The 21,968-nt window shown below is 41.8% G+C and overlaps 2 protein-coding genes across 2 annotated transcripts; both read right to left on the bottom strand.

Annotated features, from left to right (window-relative positions):
• Nucleotides 1-8,787: 8,787 nt before the first annotated feature.
• Nucleotides 8,788-16,787, bottom strand: LOC126817764 (QRFP-like peptide receptor; the record flags this gene model as incomplete). The annotated part of the gene is made up of 3 exons (XM_056100171.1): nucleotides 16,468-16,787; nucleotides 10,206-10,240; nucleotides 8,788-8,807 (listed from the first exon to the last, which is right to left on the bottom strand). Coding segments are annotated over exons 1-3 (375 nt in total), but the record flags the coding sequence as incomplete, so codon positions are not given.
• Nucleotides 16,788-16,979: 192 nt separating this feature from the next.
• Nucleotides 16,980-20,919, bottom strand: LOC126817763 (galanin receptor 2a-like; the record flags this gene model as incomplete). Its single annotated transcript, XM_056100169.1, has 2 exons — nucleotides 16,980-17,143; nucleotides 20,724-20,919. Coding segments are annotated over 2 exons (360 nt in total), but the record flags the coding sequence as incomplete, so codon positions are not given.
• Between the last annotated feature and the right edge of the window lie 1,049 nt (nucleotides 20,920-21,968).

Genomic DNA, 21,968 nt, shown 5'->3' with positions numbered 1-21,968 from the left:
TGGTACTACTAATTCCAGTAGTTCAATTATTAGGGAGGTTGGATGGCGGAATAATTAGCAAGTGCGCGCTGTATCATAAGGCCTGTCATTGAGTCAACTGGCGTGGTTTCGAACCCCCGGTTGTACGTGACGAGGAGTAGGGTCGCCTGTCCAACCTCGTGGGTTTTTTCCGGATCCTCCGGTTTCCTCCCACTGCTAAAGACCCCTACGCGGAAGCGAGTTATTGAAATAAAAAAATAAAACCATATGTTAGTCCCGATATGACCTAGATTGTCTCGAATAAAAAGTACACACTATGCACATCTTGTCAAAACTTCTAACATTGATATCGTCGCTCAGAAGAAACTTAATTTGAATGAAATTTTCAATATATTCATTTTGCAGTATCTATTTTGGAACTTTTATAACAAGAACGGCCAACTCTTTATCTAAATCTTACATAATACAACTTTAAAGATACATTATGCAAGAGCTAAATCTGCCTATTAAAAATAAGAAATGTGCTCCCTGATTTACTGGAACGAAATGAAAGGTCAGAATAAAAATGTGTTTAATTTTATCCAATACCTGCTCTAGGAGCACTGTACTTTGTAACATGACGGTTTCCATCACGCATATATGACGTGGTGATGAAATAATTCCATGGTGTTGACGAAGGCTAAATCTATTTGTTAAGGCCAGCTCAATTTTTGTCAAGTTCGCTTGATTGTTGGCGAGATTGTAGGTTAGGGTTAGGGTTGGGATTAGCGCTAACCCTTTTTACATCTCGTGACCTATGACGAAAAATTCAGCTGGCCTTGTCATTTAGCAATATACGTTGACGAAAAGTCGTACTTTATTTTTAAATAAACCATACTTTTGACCCAGATTAACGAGGAGGCCCGATTCGAAAGAGAACGGCCTTACATAACATTTAAATCAAAACAGGTCAATATCGTGTGACTTGATTATTGTCAACAAGCCAAACTGTTGGCGCATTACTACAGAACGAGGACACAAATTCAATCGTCAATGGCGATTCCGGTACGTGGACGCTTATACCACTTATCCAATGTGACAAATTAGTGCCACGTTATTAAACAAACGTTCCCGGAATCAGCTATTTATCAATTATCTTGAAGCCACGCCGAGTATTGAAAAGGTCATCAAAATGGCGGAAACGAATAATGGCGTCCCACTAACCATGTTTACCGTGATAACACACGACGGTCAAATCAAACAGAAGTCAATAATCTGTCACTATAGCTCCTGTGGACGTGTGATCTAGACACGGCAAATATTGTTCAATTTACAATAATACAAATATAAATACGCGGATAAAATGTGGGTTACATAGAAAGAGTAAGTCTTTGTCACACAAGACGTTTAGTACTTCTAGCGTTAGTTGGGACAGAAGAGAGAGAGAGAGAGAGAGAGAGAGTTTAACGTCTATTCGACACAAACTAGGTCATATTGAGTCTTCCGGTTCCCTCCCGCTGCTAAAGACAACTATAAAATTGAGCAATATGTTGCTCTCGAAATTACCTATAGCTAGTGGACGTTAAACACCATTTCTCTAGAGTAAACTTATATATAAGGCTATTATAACCTTTCAAAATAGGAAAGATGTTTCACAAAGTGGATCACCATGAGACATTAAAATCGTATCGACTTAAAGCTTTGGAGTTAAAGGGATTTTCTGTTGCTTTAAAGAGAGAAAAATAGATTTGCTTCAGGTCAGAATAGAGAGAGAGAGAGAGAGAGAGAGAGAGAAAGAGAGAGAGAGAAAGAGAGAGATGGGGTTTAACGTCCACCGGCGTTTTGGTTGAAGTGAGGGATTAGCCAATGAACCGGTCTGTTACGGCGACTTCTTGGCGTGCCATACACGGAACTGTCAACGCTGATTGAATGTCTGACGTCATAGGGTGAAGATCCGCATGTACGCCCCCTGACACGACCTTCCAGTATAACTTGTCAGATCTTTATGTAGTGTAGGCCATTGCAAGTATAAAAAACGAAACGAAATATAGATCTGTATTTTAATTAGATTCATTTTAAATCATCCGAGAGAGAAAAAACAAACAAAAGATGTTTACTTAATTTCTTGAAATAAAATGAAATGGAATGGAGTTTAACGTCCTACTGTTCTGCTCCTAACCTGGGCTAATGAAGACGGGCATACGCCATACAGTGTGCTATGAGGGAAATTTTGCCCGGACAGCGGCACTACGGCCTACTCTTATATCGAATTCCAACTGCCAAGGGATCTTTTACGTGCACGCCAATGTGTACACGGGACCTCGGTTTTTCGTTCCATCCGAACGACTAGACAGCTTTCCTTGTCAGCCCCTCCGTCCTGCATCACTGACAAGGGAGAACCACGCCGGAAAATCTGGATGGGAGAGAGAGAGAGGGGATGAGAGAGAGAGAGGGGGGATGAGAGAGAGAGAGGGGGATGAGAGAGAGAGAGGGGATGAGAGAGAGAGGGGATGAGAGAGAGAGAGGGGATGAGAGAGAGAGGGGATGAGAGAGAGAGAGGGGATGAGAGAGAGAGGGGATGAGAGAGAGAGAGGGGATGAGAGAGAGAGGGGATGAGAGAGAGAGAGGGGGGATGAGAGAGAGAGGGGGGATGAGAGAGAGAGGGGATGAGAGAGAGAGAGAGGGGATGAGAGAGAGAGAGAGGGGATGAGAGAGAGAGGGGATGAGAGAGAGAGAGGGGGGATGAGAGAGAGAGAGGGGATGAGAGAGAGAGGGGATGAGAGAGAGAGAGAGGGGATGAGAGAGAGAGAGAGGGGATGAGAGAGAGAGAGGGGGATGAGAGAGAGAGAGGGGGGATGAGAGAGAGAGAGGGGATGAGAGAGAGAGAGGGGATGAGAGAGAGAGGGGATGAGAGAGAGAGAGGGGATGAGAGAGAGAGAGAGGGGATGAGAGAGAGAGAGAGGGGATGAGAGAGAGAGGGGATGAGAGAGAGAGAGGGGATGAGAGAGAGAGGGGATGAGAGAGAGAGAGAGGGGATGAGAGAGAGAGAGGGGGATGAGAGAGAGAGAGGGGATGAGAGAGAGAGAGAGGGGGATGAGAGAGAGAGAGGGGATGAGAGAGAGGGGATGAGAGAGAGAGGGGATGAGAGAGAGAGAGGGGATGAGAGAGAGAGGGGATGAGAGAGAGAGAGAGGGGATGAGAGAGAGAGAGGGGGATGAGAGAGAGAGGGGGGATGAGAGAGAGAGGGGATGAGAGAGAGAGAGGGGATGAGAGAGAGAGAGGGGATGAGAGAGAGAGAGGGGATGAGAGAGAGAGGGGATGAGAGAGAGAGAGAGGGGATGAGAGAGAGAGAGAGGGGATGAGAGAGAGAGAGAGGGGATGAGAGAGAGAGGGGATGAGAGAGAGAGAGGGGATGAGAGAGAGAGGGGATGAGAGAGAGAGAGGGGGGATGAGAGAGAGAGGGGATGAGAGAGAGAGAGAGGGGATGAGAGAGAGAGAGAGGGGATGAGAGAGAGAGGGGATGAGAGAGAGAGAGGGGATGAGAGAGAGAGAGAGGGGATGAGAGAGAGAGAGAGGGGATGAGAGAGAGAGGGGATGAGAGAGAGAGGGGATGAGAGAGAGGGGGGATGAGAGAGAGGGGATGAGAGAGAGAGAGGGGGGATGAGAGAGAGAGAGAGGGGGGATGAGAGAGAGAGAGAGGGGGGATGAGAGAGAGAGAGAGAGAGAGAGAGAGAGAGAGAGAGAGAGAGAGGGGTATCGTCCACTCGACACAAACTAGGTCATTTCGGGACTAACATATGGTTTAATCTTATTTCAATACTTAGATTGCGCGTAGGGGTCTTTAGCAGTGGGAGGAAACCGGGGGACCCGGAGAAAACCCACGAGGTTGGACAGGCGACCCTACTCCTTGTCACGTACAACCGGGGATTCGAAACCACGCCAGTCGACTCATTGACAGACTTTATGATACAGCGCGCGCACGTGTTAACCTTTCGACCATCCAACCCCCCGGATGTAACTAGAGTTAAGTATGGTTTTCCACTACGTACAGTGGACTACACAATGCCTCGTACAATGTCAGCAAGAATCAGAGGTGTTATATCGGTTTAAGCAATATTTAAAGATATACAAACAAAGACAAAAAAAAACAAACCTCGGAGGCTCATATTAATTTGCTTCCTTGTGTATCCGGTTTCAAGTAATATGACACAGTATAGACAAATAAATAAATCGATCACCAATGATTTCCTCATTGACTTTAATGGTAACTCCCAACTGGGACAACATAATTATGGCAACCTCTTGCTCAAAATCAGGTATTGATAACTTGAGATACACAAACTGGAAGTAAAGACCATTAAAGCTGCAATTTCATATTTTTAAGTTATATTTTTAAAATTTATTAAAATAAAGCCTTAAAATAGATCGTATATATAAACAGTCCTACCTTGTTAAAGAATAATCCTATAATTCACTATTGCCAGTTGAGAAATTGGCAAAAATATCATTTTCAACTTTAAATTCAAACGTCTGAAGATAGCTATTCCATGGGGGGGGGAATAAAAAACAAGGGAGGTAATTGTGTTATTATTTTCGAGGTCAAAGGATTTTTAAGAGGGAGAATAAGACCTATAATCGCTTGTCTGCGATATCACCTCGGTGGAAGCGGACGTAAAATACAACTAACTAACAACAACCTATAATCGTATAATAGTGAGTTGACAACCTATTGAGCAAAAGACATAGAAATAATTATGTTTCGACTTTCTTAGAAAATATGAAATTATCGCTTTAAACATGCAATTTTTAACCCTACATTTCAACCTAACCAAACTCTCTTCTCTCATATATTTCCGCCTCAAAATCATGAATATTCACCACAACCTGGCAGAAAATGTATTTACAAACCCTTTTCTTCGATTCTATACACTAAAAAATCAACAACAAGCGCCATGCAAAAGGGTGAAAAAGGGAAAGGGAGAGAAATACTAAAACTATCTTTCGCCCTACATATTTGGTGAGCTGTGTCCATATTGGATACAAACAGTATCCTCACTGCGCTGCTGCGATCAACGGCGGCCAGAAAATGAACAAGGTCGCCGGCAAACGTGAACACTAGAAAATGACCCCAAAAATTACAAACTCATCGCTTTTCAGGTCAAATCGCAGAACCCTGGCGTTTGTTTTGAACATGCTCAAAACAAACGACGTCACTAGGCAACCATTGGCGTCCATTTATACCACAGCACGATATCTAGCGTTTCCACCACGCTGTTACCACGCTTATGGCGATCTTGAAACTCTATGGGACCATTTTCCGTCGCGTAGCAGTGCAGTAAGGACGCCACCCCGGTCTAACAGGGGTATAATGGACGATTCTAGTCGCAGTTCTTGTTATTTGTGTAACGGTATGTCACACAACAAACGCCCACAGGAGTTAATTCCCTTGAATTACGATTTACTGTGTCCTGTTGGAAATGTTGTGAGATTGGCTCCTGATGGAAATGTTGTGAGCCTGCGTCCTGTTAGAAATGTTGTGAGATTGGCTCCTGTTGGAAATGTTGTGAGTCTGAGTCCTGTTAGAAATGTTGTGAGATTGGCTCCTGTTGGAAATGTTGTGAGACGGGTCTTGTTGGGAATGTTGTGAGCAATCACCCCAACTGAATTTTTTCCCAGAATTTTATGGTCTGATTTGTTTTTAAAATATGCTTTTATTGTCTCTACATATGAGGATAGGAAACTATTATACTCGACAAACAAACGCCAAGGATATGTCAGAAAGGGAAATTCTGCTTGCGCCGCGTGTATTAGCCAATATATTGTCATCCACGTGAAATCGGATTGTCGGCGATAGCCAATCCTTGGTGTGGGCAGGCCTTTATTGGTTCACTTCCTTTAAATCTAATCTCGTGATTTGACTGATAGAATAACTATAATGTGTAATTTGAAATACTATTTCAAGAACAACCTGTCAGTCAATTGGTCGGCCAATCGTAAGGCTTGAATGACAAGTGTTATTTATTCGGGATGGTTAGAACCATTCGGCAAACCTCGGCCGATTCCAGTACTCTACATCTAGCCTCGGCTCTATGACGGTAAGTGATATGTACCTACACCTATAAAGTTGCGATGCGGCGCCGGTTTACTTATTAGAAAAACATGTCGCTTTTAGAAAGAAGTTCTCAAAATATCGTCGTTCGAAGACTGTGTAGAATGTTCAGTGCAAAGTTGCCCTTGTTTACATAAAAATCGGATAAACTTGAAAGTAAAATCGGCTTCAGACTTTGAAAAATGAAATGAAATGAGGTTTAACGTCCTACTGTTTTGCTCCGAACTGAGCTAATGAAGACGGGCATACGTCATACAGTGTGCTATGAGGGCAATTTTGCCCGGACAGCGGCACTACGGCCTATACTCTTATATCGAATTCCAACTATCAAGGGATCTTTTACGTGCACGCCAATGTGTATACGGGACCCCGTTTTTCCGTCTCATCCGAATGACTAAACAGCTGTCCTTGTCAGGCAGACTTTGAAAGCTTTGTCTGATAAAACAATCTTCAAAGGCGTCGTCATGGGCGACGTTGTTAGTCCGGGAACTTGAAAGTAGTTCCAATGGCGGACTTCGTCATACAGCCGAGGCTAGATGTAGGGAACTGGAGTCTGTTGAGGTTTGCTGAGTGGGTTAGAACAAATGAGGCGTCAACTAAGGCATTCGAAGGTACAATAATACTTCTGGTATTGAGTATTCCGTCATGCTCTATAATCCGGCATATGTCAACGATCCGATACGACGTCGGAAGTGACAGATTCCATTGTACTACCAAATGATTGTACACTACAGTGTATAATTATTATTTCATCTTCGGTGTGCACGGTGGACGGCCTGGATGGATGAAAAACCGAGGTCCCTTGTACACGTTGGCGTAAGAACCCATGGCAGTTGTAATTCGAATGAGAGCCTGCTGGAAATGACGCTGCCCCGGCAAAATGGCCCTTACCGCACACATCTATGGCAAGGTTTGGGGGCATTTGTGTGGAACTTTTCACCACAAGAGTTCCACAAGATACTGGGTTTCGGAAAATAAATACATTCCCCAAGACTTTCGACTTAAAATAATATTCATAGAGTGTTTTGGGTCTGTGATGTTTTTCACCACAAGAGTTCCACAAGAGATTGGACTTTTTTTTAAAAATTTCTTCTAATACCTCCCTATGTGCCTGTGTGGTACCACATGTCATGTCTAACCGCACAATGAATGGCGTATTAACATCTGCATTACCCCGGTTGGTACAGAAAAGACGGACGTCAAACCCCATTTTATTTCATTTGGTTAATTTCAGTGTTAATGTAGTTGTTAGTGCACCAATCTGATTAAAACACAGATCCTATTTCGTTTCGTATTTTATAGTTCAAAATTTTGTTTTGCTCGTCTTTTACTACACTAGGATCTGGAAGAGTTGTTATATAACCCGCGTTCAGGATGATGTGAGGTATTAGCCAATGAAACGGTCTGTTACGCCGAGTTATTGGCGTTAGATGCACAAAACTGTGGGTAACCCACTAGAAACGTCAACGCTGATTGATTAATCAATGTATGATGTCATAAGGTCAAAAGCCGCTCGTATGAAACCTGAGTCGACATTCCAGTACAACTAGTCAGATCTTCATGTAGTGTAGGCCATCAAAAGTAAAAAAAACCCAAAGTCTTGCTAGCTTAGAACACCGTCGGTCTTATTAGGCCATGGGATTTGGCTAGTGTTGGGAGGCGGTGGGTGGCCGAATGGTGAGCTGTACCATAAGGTCTGTCATTGAGTCAACTAGCGTGGTTTCGAATCCGCGGTTGTACGTGACACGGAGTAGTGTCGCCTGTCCAACCTCGTGGGTTTTCTCCGGGTCCTCCGGTTTTCCCCCACTGCTAAAGACCCCTACACGCAATACAATTGAACTATATGTTGAAATACAATTGAACTATATGTTAAACCCCATTTCTCTTCCTCTCGTGACTCCTGGGACTTGGTAGTGCTAAGACCAGGTGATTTATATTTGGAATAAATCAAACGTGTTAATATTGTTACCCTAGCTAGCTAGACCTACACCTAAATTAACGGAAACGAATTCATTTTAAAAATTAATTTCCAATTAATCGACCTTTAAAATTAGGTAGAACCTGAATTATTAAAATGTAATCCAATTCCCCCGTACTCACATATATGACCAGATTTGCGTGTAGCCGCGGCGTTTGTAACTCACATAAGTAATGATAAGGAATACAATATAAATGGAAATTGGGTTTAACGTCCTACTTTTCTTAACACCTGGGCTAATGCGAGAGAGAGAGATGGGGTTTAACGTCCACTCGACACAAACTAGGTCATTTCGGGACTAACACATGGTTCAATTTTATTTCAATAATTCGCTTGCGTGTAGGGTCTTTAGCAGTGGGAGGAAACCAGAGGACCCGGAGAAAAACCCACGAGGTTGGACAGGCCTGGGCTAATGAAGACTGATTATATGAGTAGTGCGGTATCAGGGAAATTGTGCCCGGACAACGACGCTACGGTCTACTCTTATTTCGAATACCAACAGTGAAAGAATCTTTTAGGCGCAGGCCAATGTGTACATGGGAGCTCGGATCTTCGCTCCCATCCAAAGGACTAATGTGTTGTGAGGAACATACTGCAGGTATACATTTTATCGAATGTCCATTGTCAGGGAGTTCTTTTACATGCCTAGCCTTGAGGTCGGGTGTTCGAGCCCTGCATTGGCCGAGAAAGTTCACCCAGATTTTTCGTAGTGGTTTCCCCTTGTCAGTGTTGCAAGACGGAGGGCTTGACAAGAACAGCTGTCTAGTCGTTCGGATGGGACGAAAACCCGAGGTCACGTGTTCACATTGTTGTGCACGTAAAATATCCTCTGACAGTTGGAATTCGATATATAGGCCGTAGTGCAGCTGTCCGGGCAAAATTGTTCTCATAGCACACTGTATGGCGTATGCCCGTCTTCATTAGCCGAGTGCGGAACAGAACAGTAGGACGTTAAACCCCATTTGATTTCATTTCATTCCATTTCTTTTACATGCACTGCTTTCCAATCCCCGATTGTACGTGACAAGGATTAGGGTCGCCTATCCATCCTCGTGGGTTTTCTCCGGGTTCTCCGGTTTCCTCCCGCTGCCAAAGACCCAAACACGCAAGCGAATAATAGAAATAAAATTGAACCATGTGTTAGTCCCGAAATGACCTAGTTTGTGTCGAGTGGACGTTAAACCCTATTTCTCTGCACCACTGACTGACAAGTGGAATGTTCACGGCCAACATCGGATCAAACCTTGGAACTCCTGGTTAAAGATACATTATGGGAGATTAGATAAAGAGCTGGCAGTTATCACTATAATAGTTAAAAACTAGATAATGTAAAGGGATTACTGAAAATTTCTGTCAAATTGATCCACTATGAATTGAGATTTTAGCGATTAAATTTTCCGCCTAGCCTCGATCATCATTACTAAAGTCGGTAGAATAAAAAAAAACATAGTCTCAATTATCAATTTCATGATTAAATTATGAATGGAAGTCGAACAGCAAATGGGAACCTAATCCAATAAACATCGCAGGCTAGCGATGCCATCTAGAGTTGATTATGGTCTGAATAAGTTAATTAATGTCTAATTAATTTAGATAACATTTCAGGCCTAACGAAAGACCTGCAATAGGCAGATTTAGCTCTTGCATAATGTATGTTTAATGTACCAGAGCCTCAATCAATCCCCAAAATAGAAAAATCATAGTTGGATCGCTATAGATGTGGCTTTATTATTAAAATAGTCGTTTTGTTATAGAATTCTAATCCGGTTTTTTGAAGGTTTCGGGGTTAATGGAAAAATAAAACATGATATGCTAAATATGTGAACATGTGATCTTATTACATAGTTGTAAATGGAAGAAATGGAATTTGCGCCCCACTCGGCAAACCTCGGCAGATTCCGTTACTCTACATCTAGCCTCGGCTGTATCAAAATTGCGTCGTTGGAAGCGTGTGTAGAATTTTTCAGTGCAAAGTTGTCCTTGTTTGAAGAAAATCGGCTAAACTTGAAAGAAAAACAGTTTCCGACTTTGAAATATTTGTATGATAATTAAAACATTCTTCAAGGGCGTCCTCATGGGCAACGCCATTTGTAATCCGGGAACTTGAAAGTAGTTCTATTGGCGGACTTCGTCATACAGCCGAGGCTAGATGTAGGGTACTGGAATCTGCTGAGGTTTGCCGAGTGTTTGCGCCCCTGAAAAAATATGTCTACGTAATCAAAATTAGCGCACCGTCCCATTTTGTCATCTTCAGGACGAAATCCCAATTGATAGGTCGTTAATGTTATAAATAAGTTGAAAATAAAAAAAAATAACTTGGAATATTATCGCAAAATGGTAACCCTTCAAATAATGGCGTCCCATAGTATGAAGACCATTCCACTATTTCTACCCAAAAAGCCGACGTATTTATAGGCAATGGACTAAAAGGGGGAGTTGTATCTAAATGACTCTAGGTAATGAATGTAATCACCAGTCTCTTTCTTATTCCGTCATTGAATTACTTTATTTAACTTTATTTGAAACATTTTGATCTGATATTTATTTGGTAGAGATCTACAAGAAAATATGTATAATTTCCTCCCCGGGCCAGGTATAAAATATCTTTTTAGAGTTTCGTTTTTTTAAGAGCAGAGACCACCCGAACAGCATTGTGTTAGTGTAACTTGTCTCATATCAGTCCTGGACTGAGGTGGCTTAGCTATTTAAGGCTCTGGGGCCCGTTTCACGAACTTGTAACTAAGATAAAATCCAAATTTTAGTAATTTGATTGGATAATATTAGAATGATTTTAGTGCTTAGCCAATCAAAATTGAAGTATCTATTACAATTTGGCTTTTATCTTTAGTTAAGATTTCGAGAAACATGCCCCTGGATCGCTAACTTGAAAATCCCGTGTTCGTTTCCGGTGTCTTAAGAGAAAGGTAATGGCATTTCCCAGTGTGGTTCCCCAGTGGTGAAAGCTGGATGGCATGGCAACGAATAGCATCTAGTTGTTGGAATGGGACAAAAAAAAAACAATATCCCATGCACACGCTGGTGTGCACGTTCAAGAATTCCAAATAAAAGTAGGCTGTCCGGGCATTTTTGTTTATCGTCGCTTTCTGCATTTCATAATCGCGTCTTGATAAGCCCGTATTGAGTAAGACCTTCAACCTGTTTTCATTTCATTGATACAGACTGAAGGGAAGTAACTCGTCATCGACTCTTGACGAATACCATATATGAAATGAAATGAAATGGGGTTTAACGTCCTACTCTTCTGCACCTAACCTGGGCTAATTGAAGACGGGCATACGCCATACAGTGTGCTATGAGGGAAATTTTGCCCGGGCAGCGGCGCTACGGCCTACCCTTATATCGAATTCCAACTGCCAAGGGATCTTTTACGTGCACGCCAATGTGTACACCGGACCTCGGTTTTTCGTCCCATCCGAACGACTAGGCAGCTGTCCTTGTCAGGCCCTGCGTTCTGCATCACTGACAAGGGGAAACCACGCCGGGAAATCGAGATGAACTTTCTCGGCCAATGCAGGGATCGAACACCCGACCTGAATACCATATAAATTTTAAAAATAACCATAATCTGGCGAGACGTCACTAAAGTATGATTAACAGGCTTAGAATGTGTTTTCAGCAGCAACCAGGCTAATGAATGTGGGCATACTATGCTGTGTACTATGGGTAGATTTTGTCCGGTAGGGGAGAGTAGGGACCAGTGCGCATATGGGACCGATTGGCCATCGCTTGTATCAGAATGGTGAGTGGGAAAATCGAATTCTACCAGCCAACATTATGTAACCTTGACCTAGCCTAGAATACATATATACTTGGTTCTTCTTCGTCTCGAACTTTCCACATTTTCAAATTTTGAAATAAAGAGGGTTTAACGCCCACTCGACACAAAACTGTTCACTTCAGAACTAACATATTGTAATTAAATTACTTGCACGTAGGGGTCTTTAGTAGTGTGAGGAAACCGGAGGACCCGGAGAAAACCCACGAGGTTGGACAGGCGACCCTACTCCTTGTCACGTACAACCTGGGAAACGAAACCACGCCAGTTGACCCAATGACAGACCTTACGATACAGCGCACACGTGCTTTTTAATTTATCACGACCTTGACAAACCGAAAATTAAATTGACCAAAGAGTTGTTGTATTCTGTAGAATTATTTCTGGTGTCCGCCTATGTATTTTCAGTTCAATTACTGACATCAAATGGGATTTAACGTCCTTCTGCTCTGCTTCGACTGGGGTAATGAAGACGAGCATGCGGTATTTAGTGGGTTATGAGGGAAATTATCAGCTGTACTATCCTATGCTAAGGGTTCCTTTACATGCACGCCAATGTATACAAGAGACCTCGGGTGTTCGTCCCATTCTGAAGACTAGAGAGCTGTCCTTGTCAGGCCCCCCTTCCTGCACCACTGACAAGGGGAACAGCGTCGAACGAACCAGATGAACTTTCACGGCCAATGCAGGGATCGAACACTCGACCTCCAGACTAGCGAGTCATCGTTTTCACCCACTGAGCCACCGTAGTCCCCAGTTCAATTATTAAATGCCATTCAAACACAATGTCGAAGTAGCAGCAACCCCATGGCAGATTAGTAGCGGGTGGGACGATTTACCCAATACTACCCAATACCACCCAATACCACCTGTATCCAGTATCTAGGCAAATAATTACATTAATTTATTCCATTTAATCACAAAAAAACCTTTTTGGACAATAATATAGTAAGTAATATATAAAATAAGAAGTGACTTACTTAGGCAGTGTTATTGGCCTGTTTAGTTGTCTTCACCGGGTAAATTTTTAACAAATATGCCACAATAAACGAATTTAAATATAAATAACATTCCATAAAGCACAAAAAGATAAAGAAAAATATCAAAAAACATGTTTTACAAAATACGCAGTGAAATCATACAATACAATATTTGTATGGTACTCGTTTTAAACCACAAAGCACAACTGGTGTTGATTTGATATTCATTGAAAAGATATACGCATATATAAAATACATTCTTTCAAAATAACGGTAAAAGTATACAATTACACAACTCCCGTCAAAAGTCAAAACCCAGTAACTCACTTTTAGGACCAAATTTGTAGTTAATAGGGTATGTGGTTCCTGATGTTGTAATAGATATTCCAATCTTTTGATTTTGTAAGCAGTTATACCCATGGCACAATTTCCTTCGTTTGCCTAGTATGCCACAGCAAAACCTAGTAACTCAATAGTCAAATCAATGGACAAGCGGGGCTTTAATATTCATTCATTACGTTTTCCTTTGTTTTCTCAAAATAAGAAAAACGTGAGTTACTAGGTGTTGCCTTTTGAGGGGAGACAATATCTTTAAAGTACTTGACTTAAAACACAATTGGTATTGATATGTATAATATATATAAAATAGTGTTACACACTCAGCATTGTGTTTAATAAACCATGGTTAAATCTATTTCTTAAGGCCAGCTCCATTTTTGTCAAGGTCGTTGAGATGTAAATAATGTTAGGACACGTGATTGTTGGCAAGATTGTAGTTTAGGGTTAGGGTAAGCATTGGGACTAGGTCCACGGTTAGGATAGGGTTGGGATTAGCGCTAGCACGTTTTACATCTCCTGACCCATGACGAAATATTGAGCTGGCCTTATCGTTTAGCACTAACAAATGGAGGCAGACCACCATTAAATTTCATCATCTCAGTACCCACGAATTGTAGTTCGTCTATTTATAGCAATTCTCTCTCTCTCTCTTTTCTCCCCTTTTGCATGCCCATTTGTGTTGATTTTCTGGTCTAGAATGGACGAAGAGGGTTTGAATTAACATTTTCTGCCAGGTTTTGGTAAATATTCATGATTTTGAGGCGGAAGGATAAGAGGGTTATCAGGTTAGCTACGGCGATATGTACGGCAACTAGTTACATGTTTTTAGTATGCTTCTTCAAGTTTGTGTATCTCAAAATTTTGGTGGTCAACCTCATACAAATTTTAGTGCAAAGACATGACCATTTGTTCCTCTGTCTGTAGTGAAAAGCATTCAGCCCAACGAAAATTTGGGGAAAAGTTGGAGGTGGGCAAAGAGGCCAGAATTAACATTGAAGTCAATGGGGAAATTAATGGTGGTCTGCCTCCAAATAAACCATGGATTGTGTGTAGTTACCTCCCTTTCTCAAGGGAGTTCTCGTGGCTATTCTCGGGTCTGTTGTTATGATCATTTTCTTGCAGAAAATCCAATTAGGCCTACGGTTAATTCACCAAATCTTGCTTTGCAAGACCTTTACACACACTAACATGCCAATTTTTCTTCTGAAAGTTCGTGAATTTCCGATCTCACCCAGTCTGACACTGACGATAGGAAGTAATAAACATTGCACATTAACATCTGAGTGGTCAACTTCGTATACCAACTAGCAGCCAGAAAAATAGAAAAAGTCCGCGCATTACCATGTTTTTTAAAGTAAAGAATGAATAAAAACAAGGGAATGTAAGGACTATTTCTATTTTTCTCGTTTTCTCTTATCTAGTGACATTCAATTACTTTTTTGAGTTGTAAGATATCTTCTCACAGACTTACGTGACAATTTTTGGTCTTCGGAGGAATTATCAGTGAGCAGAAATTCGCCCGTGTATCTGTTATCACTCTTCACTTCAGTCAGCTATATAGAAGGATAACTCGTGGTGTTTGTTTCCTTTTGCTTTCGTCACGTCCGCTTCTCAAAATCTTCCTTACTCATCTATCGTAACAGTGATCGTAATAGTGTCCTTTAATTCACGAATAACGCACCATGTTCTTGTAAAATGAATTATGTTTACGACCAGATCACACCTACGATAACCCGAATGTCCAATTTCTCGTCATTGTGTCGGGGTAAATACACTGACTGCGCCATATCATTCTGGACTGATTTAGTTAGGTTTACATCTCATAGCATTTCTAGCAAATTACTCCATTTTTCATTTCCGATTTTCCTTTGAAGAGATGTCGATAACTTAATCGTAGACATATATATAGACAAAATTTCAATGATGCTCACTTGGTCGATATGTTTGCTAACATATCAAAAACTCCACATCAAATATCCAATATAGAGACACAGAGAGAGAAATGGAGTTTAACGTCCACTCGACACAAACTAGGTCATTTCGGGACTAAACATATAGTTTAATTTTATTTCAATAATTCGCTTGCGCGTAGGGGTCTTTAGCAGTGGGATGAAACCGGAGAACCCAGAGAAAACCCACGAGGTTGGATAGGCGACCCTATTTTTTGTCACGTACAACCGGGGATTCGAAACCACGCCAGTTGACTCAATGAAAGGCCTTATGATACAGCACGCACGTGCTAACCATTCGGCCATCTACCCCCCCCCCCTATCCAATATGGGCTATAAGGCCAGTTGTGTAAATACACATTTGGACTAGTGGTTTAAACGGGACTATCTTTCTCGGACCGGAAGTCAAAGGTTTACACGTTCTAACAGTCAGTATTGTATGTTGTTTCAATATGGCATCATCGCATCATCGGTAATGTTGTGTTCAATATGGCATCATCGCATCATCGGTAATGTTGTGTTCAATATGTGTTCAATATGGCATCATCGCATCATCGGTAATGTTGTGTTCAATATGGCATCATCCGTAATATCCATTGGATAACTTGTATTTATATAAAAATTCTTCGTCCGGTTTCCGGTTAAGGTACTTTTGTTCATATGTCCTGTATAAACCGTTACAGTACTATCGACCAGATATTCTGTATCCTGCTATGAAATTATTGTCCTCTTGTCCTGTGCTATTGTCTGCATGTTCTGTTGACTGGCAACACGTCTTAGATACAGGGAGCCACGGTGGCTCAGTGAGTAAGACGCTAGCTCGCGTTGGCCGAGAAAGTTAATTTGGATTTTCCTGGCAAGGGACAACGTATAGTCGTTCGGATGGGACAAAAACTCGAGATCCCGTGTATACATTGGCGTGCACGTAAAAGATCCCTTGACAGTTGGAATTTAATATAAGAGTAACTGTCCGGGAAAAATTTCCCGCGCACTGTATGTCCAAAATTATATTTGGTACGTGTTTAACCAGTTCTATCACATATGTAATAGTGACTCACACATATATATTGTCCTTCATTAACCCAGTTGCAGCAGAACAGTAGGACGTTCAACCCCATTGTATTTTCATTTCCTATACACAGTTGAAGTCTAACAATTGCCACTTTATTCAATAAGCGAAAAAAAAAAAAATCATTCGTGTTTGTCATCTTTTTCAGTCATCTAAAAATATTTTCTAAAAATATATTTTATGTCTTTTTTGATTTCCATTTTGTTGCTAAACAGCATTTGGTATTACAGAACTGTTTACGGTATATGTGACAGTTGAATTCCTATGAAGATTTTCCAGTCATACGAACTCGGGTGTCGGCGTACTTTGAAAATGGTTGGAACGTCTTCTGATGTAATTCATCAAGTTTTTAACTCGGTCTCTAAAGCGTCTATTTAATACCCAATACATGACGGGGTTTACAGCGCTGTGGGCGTGGCCAAGCCATAACGCGAATGGCAAACCGGAAGTGGGAGCGTCGGTGCTTGTTAAATCGACACACAGCGAGAATATATTATACGGCAACCAGCAAATCAGAAACAGTATAACTAAAATGATCAACATTTTAGCTGCCTGTTTTCTAGACATGAGCCTTCCGGAAGAACCATCGGAGTTATCTTCCCTTAACATGGTGTTCGTGCACAACGTCTCTCCCACATGCGCGTAACAGATCAACAATGTGACGCTTGGGATAAGATAAACGGCGAACAGCAGAAAAATCCCAAACGATCGGCGATCTTCATCCTTTGGCCAATTTTCAATACAGAATCTCATATCCACAAATAACGGTATCTGCAAGGTGTCAATTTGTCGGATGTAGAGGATAGGTCCCATAAATATCCCCGATACCAGCCAAGTGAAGGCTATAATGAGGAGAGCCTTATTAGGGGAGGTAACCCAGTTGGCTGTTAAAGGATGCTGTATTGAAATGTATCTGTCAATACTCATGGCTGTTAAAGTAAAAATACTCCCTGCAACGACTGTCCCTGGAAAAATAAACATTTTAAATTACTAACTGACATATTATATTAGTTCTTAAAATACAGATGGGACGTCATCCTTTGATGTTGACGGTCCATTATTTCAAATGAAATGAAATGGGGTTTAACGTCCTACTGTTCTGCTACTAAACTGGGCTAATGAAGACGGGCATACGCCATACAGTGTGCTATGAGGGAAATTTTACCCGGGCAGCGGCCCTACGGCCTACTCTTATATTGAATTCCAAGGGATCTTTTACGTGCACTCCAATGTATACACGGGGACCTCGGTTTTTCGTCCCACCCGAACGACTAGACATCTGTCCTTGTCAGCCCTCCGTCTTGCATCACTGAAAAGAGGAAACTACGCCGGAAAATCTGTATGAACTTTCTCGGTCAATGCAGGGATCGAACACCCGACCTCCAGGCTAGCGAGCCAGCGTATTACCCACTTGGCCACGTGATCCCCAATAATGGCACAGGTAATGTACCAAACGTACATTATTTATACTATTTGACGTATTTCATTGAGGACGTACAGGATAGTGTCTGTATTTTAAGTTGTTTAATGGTCTCGTGCAAGAAATTGCGTAATATATAGATATAGTACTCGTGCTAACGCACCCGTGCAGTATCAATATATTACTTAGTGTCTCACCCACGACCATTAAACTACACATATTTGCATAAACTATACATCTTTGTGGAAATAACCCAATTCTTAACCATCAGTCAGATGTCTTACAACTGGACCAACGTACGATGGAAGAATGCTGGTGACGACAATATACCACCAATATACTTAAAGGACAATGTTATATGAGACTGTCCAAGGATATCCGACAATGTATTATCGAAGCTAGCCTAGGTTACCACTATCACGATTCGCGCTACGATTGAAATCGTGGTTTTAATCTTGGAGTCATCGAGGTGATCCTATCATGTCTTATCGTATATTGGGGTCAGACCGGGGTGGCGTTCTTACTGTGCTACTACGGCGACGGAAAATGGTCCCAGAGCGCGTCCAGATCGCCATAAGCGTGGCAAATGCATGGTGGGAACGCCGGAAATCGTGCTGCGGTCTCCATGGTCGCAAATGATCGCCGAGTCACGGCGTTTGTCAATTTGGCTCTGCGATCTGACCTGGACAGCTGTGAGAAAGCGACTTTTTTCAAGTTTTTAATTTTTTGGGACATTTTCTCTCGTTGTGTTCACGTTTGCCGACGACATCGTACATTGGTCGCCTTACGGTCGCAGCAGCGCAGTAAGGACGCCAACCCGGTCTGACGGGGGCATTAGCAGTCGTGTTGATCGTATCGAAACGTATCTGTACGTATCAGATCGTGGACTCAATATAGACAATCCTATCGTAACGCCCCGCAAGACAGTGGAAACCATGCATAAACAAAAAAAACAAAAACATTGTCTGCTACTGACAGTCAATTGTCAGATATCCACTCACAGTCTCATATAACAACATTTCGACTTCAACGAAATTATCAGTGAAATGAAATTCGACCGTGTATCTGTTATCGCGCGTTACTTCAGTCAGTTAAATAACATACAAGGATAACTCGTGTTTTCCATTTTTCTTTAGAAATATCGTCTTCAGAATCGGTTTCATCGATATAATCCAAGTCGGAATCATTCATAAGAAATTCACCACTTTGCCAGTCTTCAACCTTATCGACATCGTTAAAAAATTACGTTTTTTGTCAAAACATGTTGAACAAAGATATGTTTTTTTCCTCAATGGTATTGACAAGACAAGTTCCTGTCTGACACGCATGCGTGGCGATATCAATTAAATACAAAACTAAATACTCAAATGCGGCTTGTAAAAAAAGTTCTTGCTGTGGTCGACTTTAGTCGACCGTGACCACTTAGCTGTATAACGTTGTGGTGATTATAGTCGACAATGACCGGTTAAGGGTCAAAACGAAAATAATAACAGGTATAGAAGTTAGAACAGCCGTAGAAATTGGTGGCCCACCATGTGGGGGTGCGAGGTGGGGTGGGGTATAAATGTATAAATATTAGAAACCACCGGGAAGTAATTGGTGCCATTTCCGCCAATTGCGATAAAATATAAATTTGGTGGTTCTCGCTTGACACGGGAAAGAGGGCGTGCAAATAACGATAACCGGAATTCGAACAAGAATATGCCGTAATGAATTCCACCATCCGGGTAAAAATGCTCTCATAGCATATTATATGCCCGTCTTCCAAGCTAGAAAAAGGCCGTTAAAGCTCATACATTTTAGGACTTTTCATGACACCGTAGTTTATTCTATCCGCCCCACTTCCAATAGCCAAAACAATTACCACTCAACCGTACTGGTTTATACATACATTATGCAAGAGATAAATCTGTCTATTGCTGGTCTTTCTTTAGGCCTGAAATGTTATCTAAATTATTAATTAGACACTAAGATCAAGTCGTAGACGAGCGGCGCGTCATGCGTAGGTTGGTGATAGAGAATCGAGTAGGACAATTTACCGCCTCGAGTATGGTGTTGTTAAGTATTTATAGTAATAACCTAATTAAGAAACAAAGCCTTGAATTATTTATCTGCTTCCTTAGAAAAAAAACAACATGTCCTACGTTCTAATGAAGACGGGCATACGCTATGATGCCCATTTTGCCCGGACAGCGGTGCTGTGGCTACTCTTATATGGAATTCAAACAGCCAAGGGATCTTTTACGTGCAAGCAGGGAGTCAAGTGGGTAAGGCACTGGCTCGCTAGCCAGGGGGGCCCGACAAGGACAGCTGTCTAGTCCTTCGGATGATACGAAAAACCGAGGTCCCGTGTATACATTGGAATGCACGTAAAAGATCTCTTGGCAGTTGGAAATCGATATAAGAGTAGGCCGTAGTGCCGCTGCCCGGGGAAAATTTCCCTCATAGCACACTGTATGGCGTATGCCCGTCTTCATTAGCCCAGTTCGGAGCAGAACAGTAGGACGTTCAACCCCATTTCATTTCATTTCATTTCAAGCAGATATATTCACGGGATCTGGTTTGTCGTCCCATCAGAACGACTATATACATTATCTCTTGTCAGACTCTCTGTCCTACATCACGGTAAAAGGGAGAACCACGTGGGGCAATCCAAAGGAACGTTCTTGGCCAACATTGGGATCGAATAAGGACCTCCAGGTTAGCGAGCTAACAGCTTACTCACTGAACCAGCGCGACTCCCATACGAATGAGGACGAGCTTGTAGGCCACGCCTTATTCAGTGTTATATTGTACCTACCTTGTAAGGGGGTTGGATGGCTGAATGGTTAGCACGTGTGCGCTGTATCATACAGTCTGTCATTGAGTCATGGTTTCGATTCCCCGGTTGTACGTGACAAGGAGTAGGATCGCCTGTCCAACCTTGTGCGTTTTCTCCGGGTCCTCCGGTTTCCTCCCACTGCTAAAGACCCCTACGCGCAAGCGAATTATGGAAATTAAATTGAACCATATGTTAGTCTTGAAATGTCCTAGTTTGTGTCGAGTGGACGTTAAACCCCATTTCTCTCTCCCTCTCTCTCTCACCTTACCTTGTAAAAATGCTGTAACTTTACACAAGAATTCACCGTATACCCACAATCGGTAAACAATCGTCCCAACGGACATGGGCATACAAACCAGGGTAACACAAAGATCACACACCGCCAAATTAATCAGGTAGAAATTCTTGGCCTTCCGGATGTGCTTATCGGTAAACACCGTCAACAGAATCAACACGTTACCAATCAGTCCAATTAAAAATACTGGCGAGTACAAGGCTAACAAAATAACAGTGGGGAAGTTGGTCAGTGTATAAAAACTTCTTTCAAAATCGTCCAAAATGTCCTTGAATCCCGAAAAGTTATAAGGCGAGTTACTAAAGGTACTTAGGTTAGCTGTTTCTAGAAATCTCTTGTAGGTTATGTACTCCGATTGCTGGTCCAATCCAGGGTCGAAGTCCACTGGTAAAAGCTGTAAAGAAAAAGAAACAACAGGCGTGTTAAAGTTGTTAATAGTTATTTTAAGTATTTGAAAGCTGATTAAATTCTCAAAAAGGAATGTCAGTCCATATGTGATGCCCCGACATTGAGTATTTGCAAAGATATAATGAATTGAACATACGATATAACAAGTGACAGACCACCATATTGGATAAAATTTGAAGAGTCCAGGGGAAAAACGATCTAAGTCACATTTTTATCTTTTCGCATAAAAGGCAAAACAGACTTTTAGACGAGAATGCCTGGCGCGAACAGAACAACGAGTGGGTTTAATTACAACTTCAAAATGATGTTTAATACGAATCATAATTACCAGTACAACAACTGACTTCCACTTTTCAGCCAAATTAAGGTCAAATTAAGGGTACGATGGGCTTGTATTGTCCGGGGGGCCACTTCCGATGGGCCTTGGTTCAATGTGACCCCGATCGTTTTTACCTGAAATTGATTGTTCCACAGAAAGCTTATACAATTTGCTACCAGATGGTGCCATTAACTGGGGTTCGTTGAAAAGGTGACTTAGATCGTTCTTCCCCTGGGCTCTTCATTTATGAAGGGCTTTTGTTTTACTTCGGTTGAAGTAAAGCTGGAGATTATAAACCCTTAGATATTATGGTTATTTGATTAATTTGAGTACATTTTAACGTGCAATAAATTGCAAGAAATTAGATATTGTACTAAAACTGGAAATTGCATAGATAAGCAAACTTCTCAAGTAATATTGATGCCATGTGAATTTTAAACAGGGGGAAAGAATTGGATAACATAGATGACATAATCAGACTCTACAATTTGTTCTGTCAACTCTCACTAAACAAGAATTCGCTTTCA

The sequence above is a fragment of the Patella vulgata genome, chromosome 4 (assembly GCF_932274485.2).
Source record: "Patella vulgata chromosome 4, xgPatVulg1.2, whole genome shotgun sequence".
Lineage (NCBI taxonomy): Eukaryota > Metazoa > Mollusca > Gastropoda > Patellidae > Patella > Patella vulgata.
Note: the sequence above shows the minus strand (reverse complement) of the source record. Positions and strands in the feature narration are given on the sequence as shown.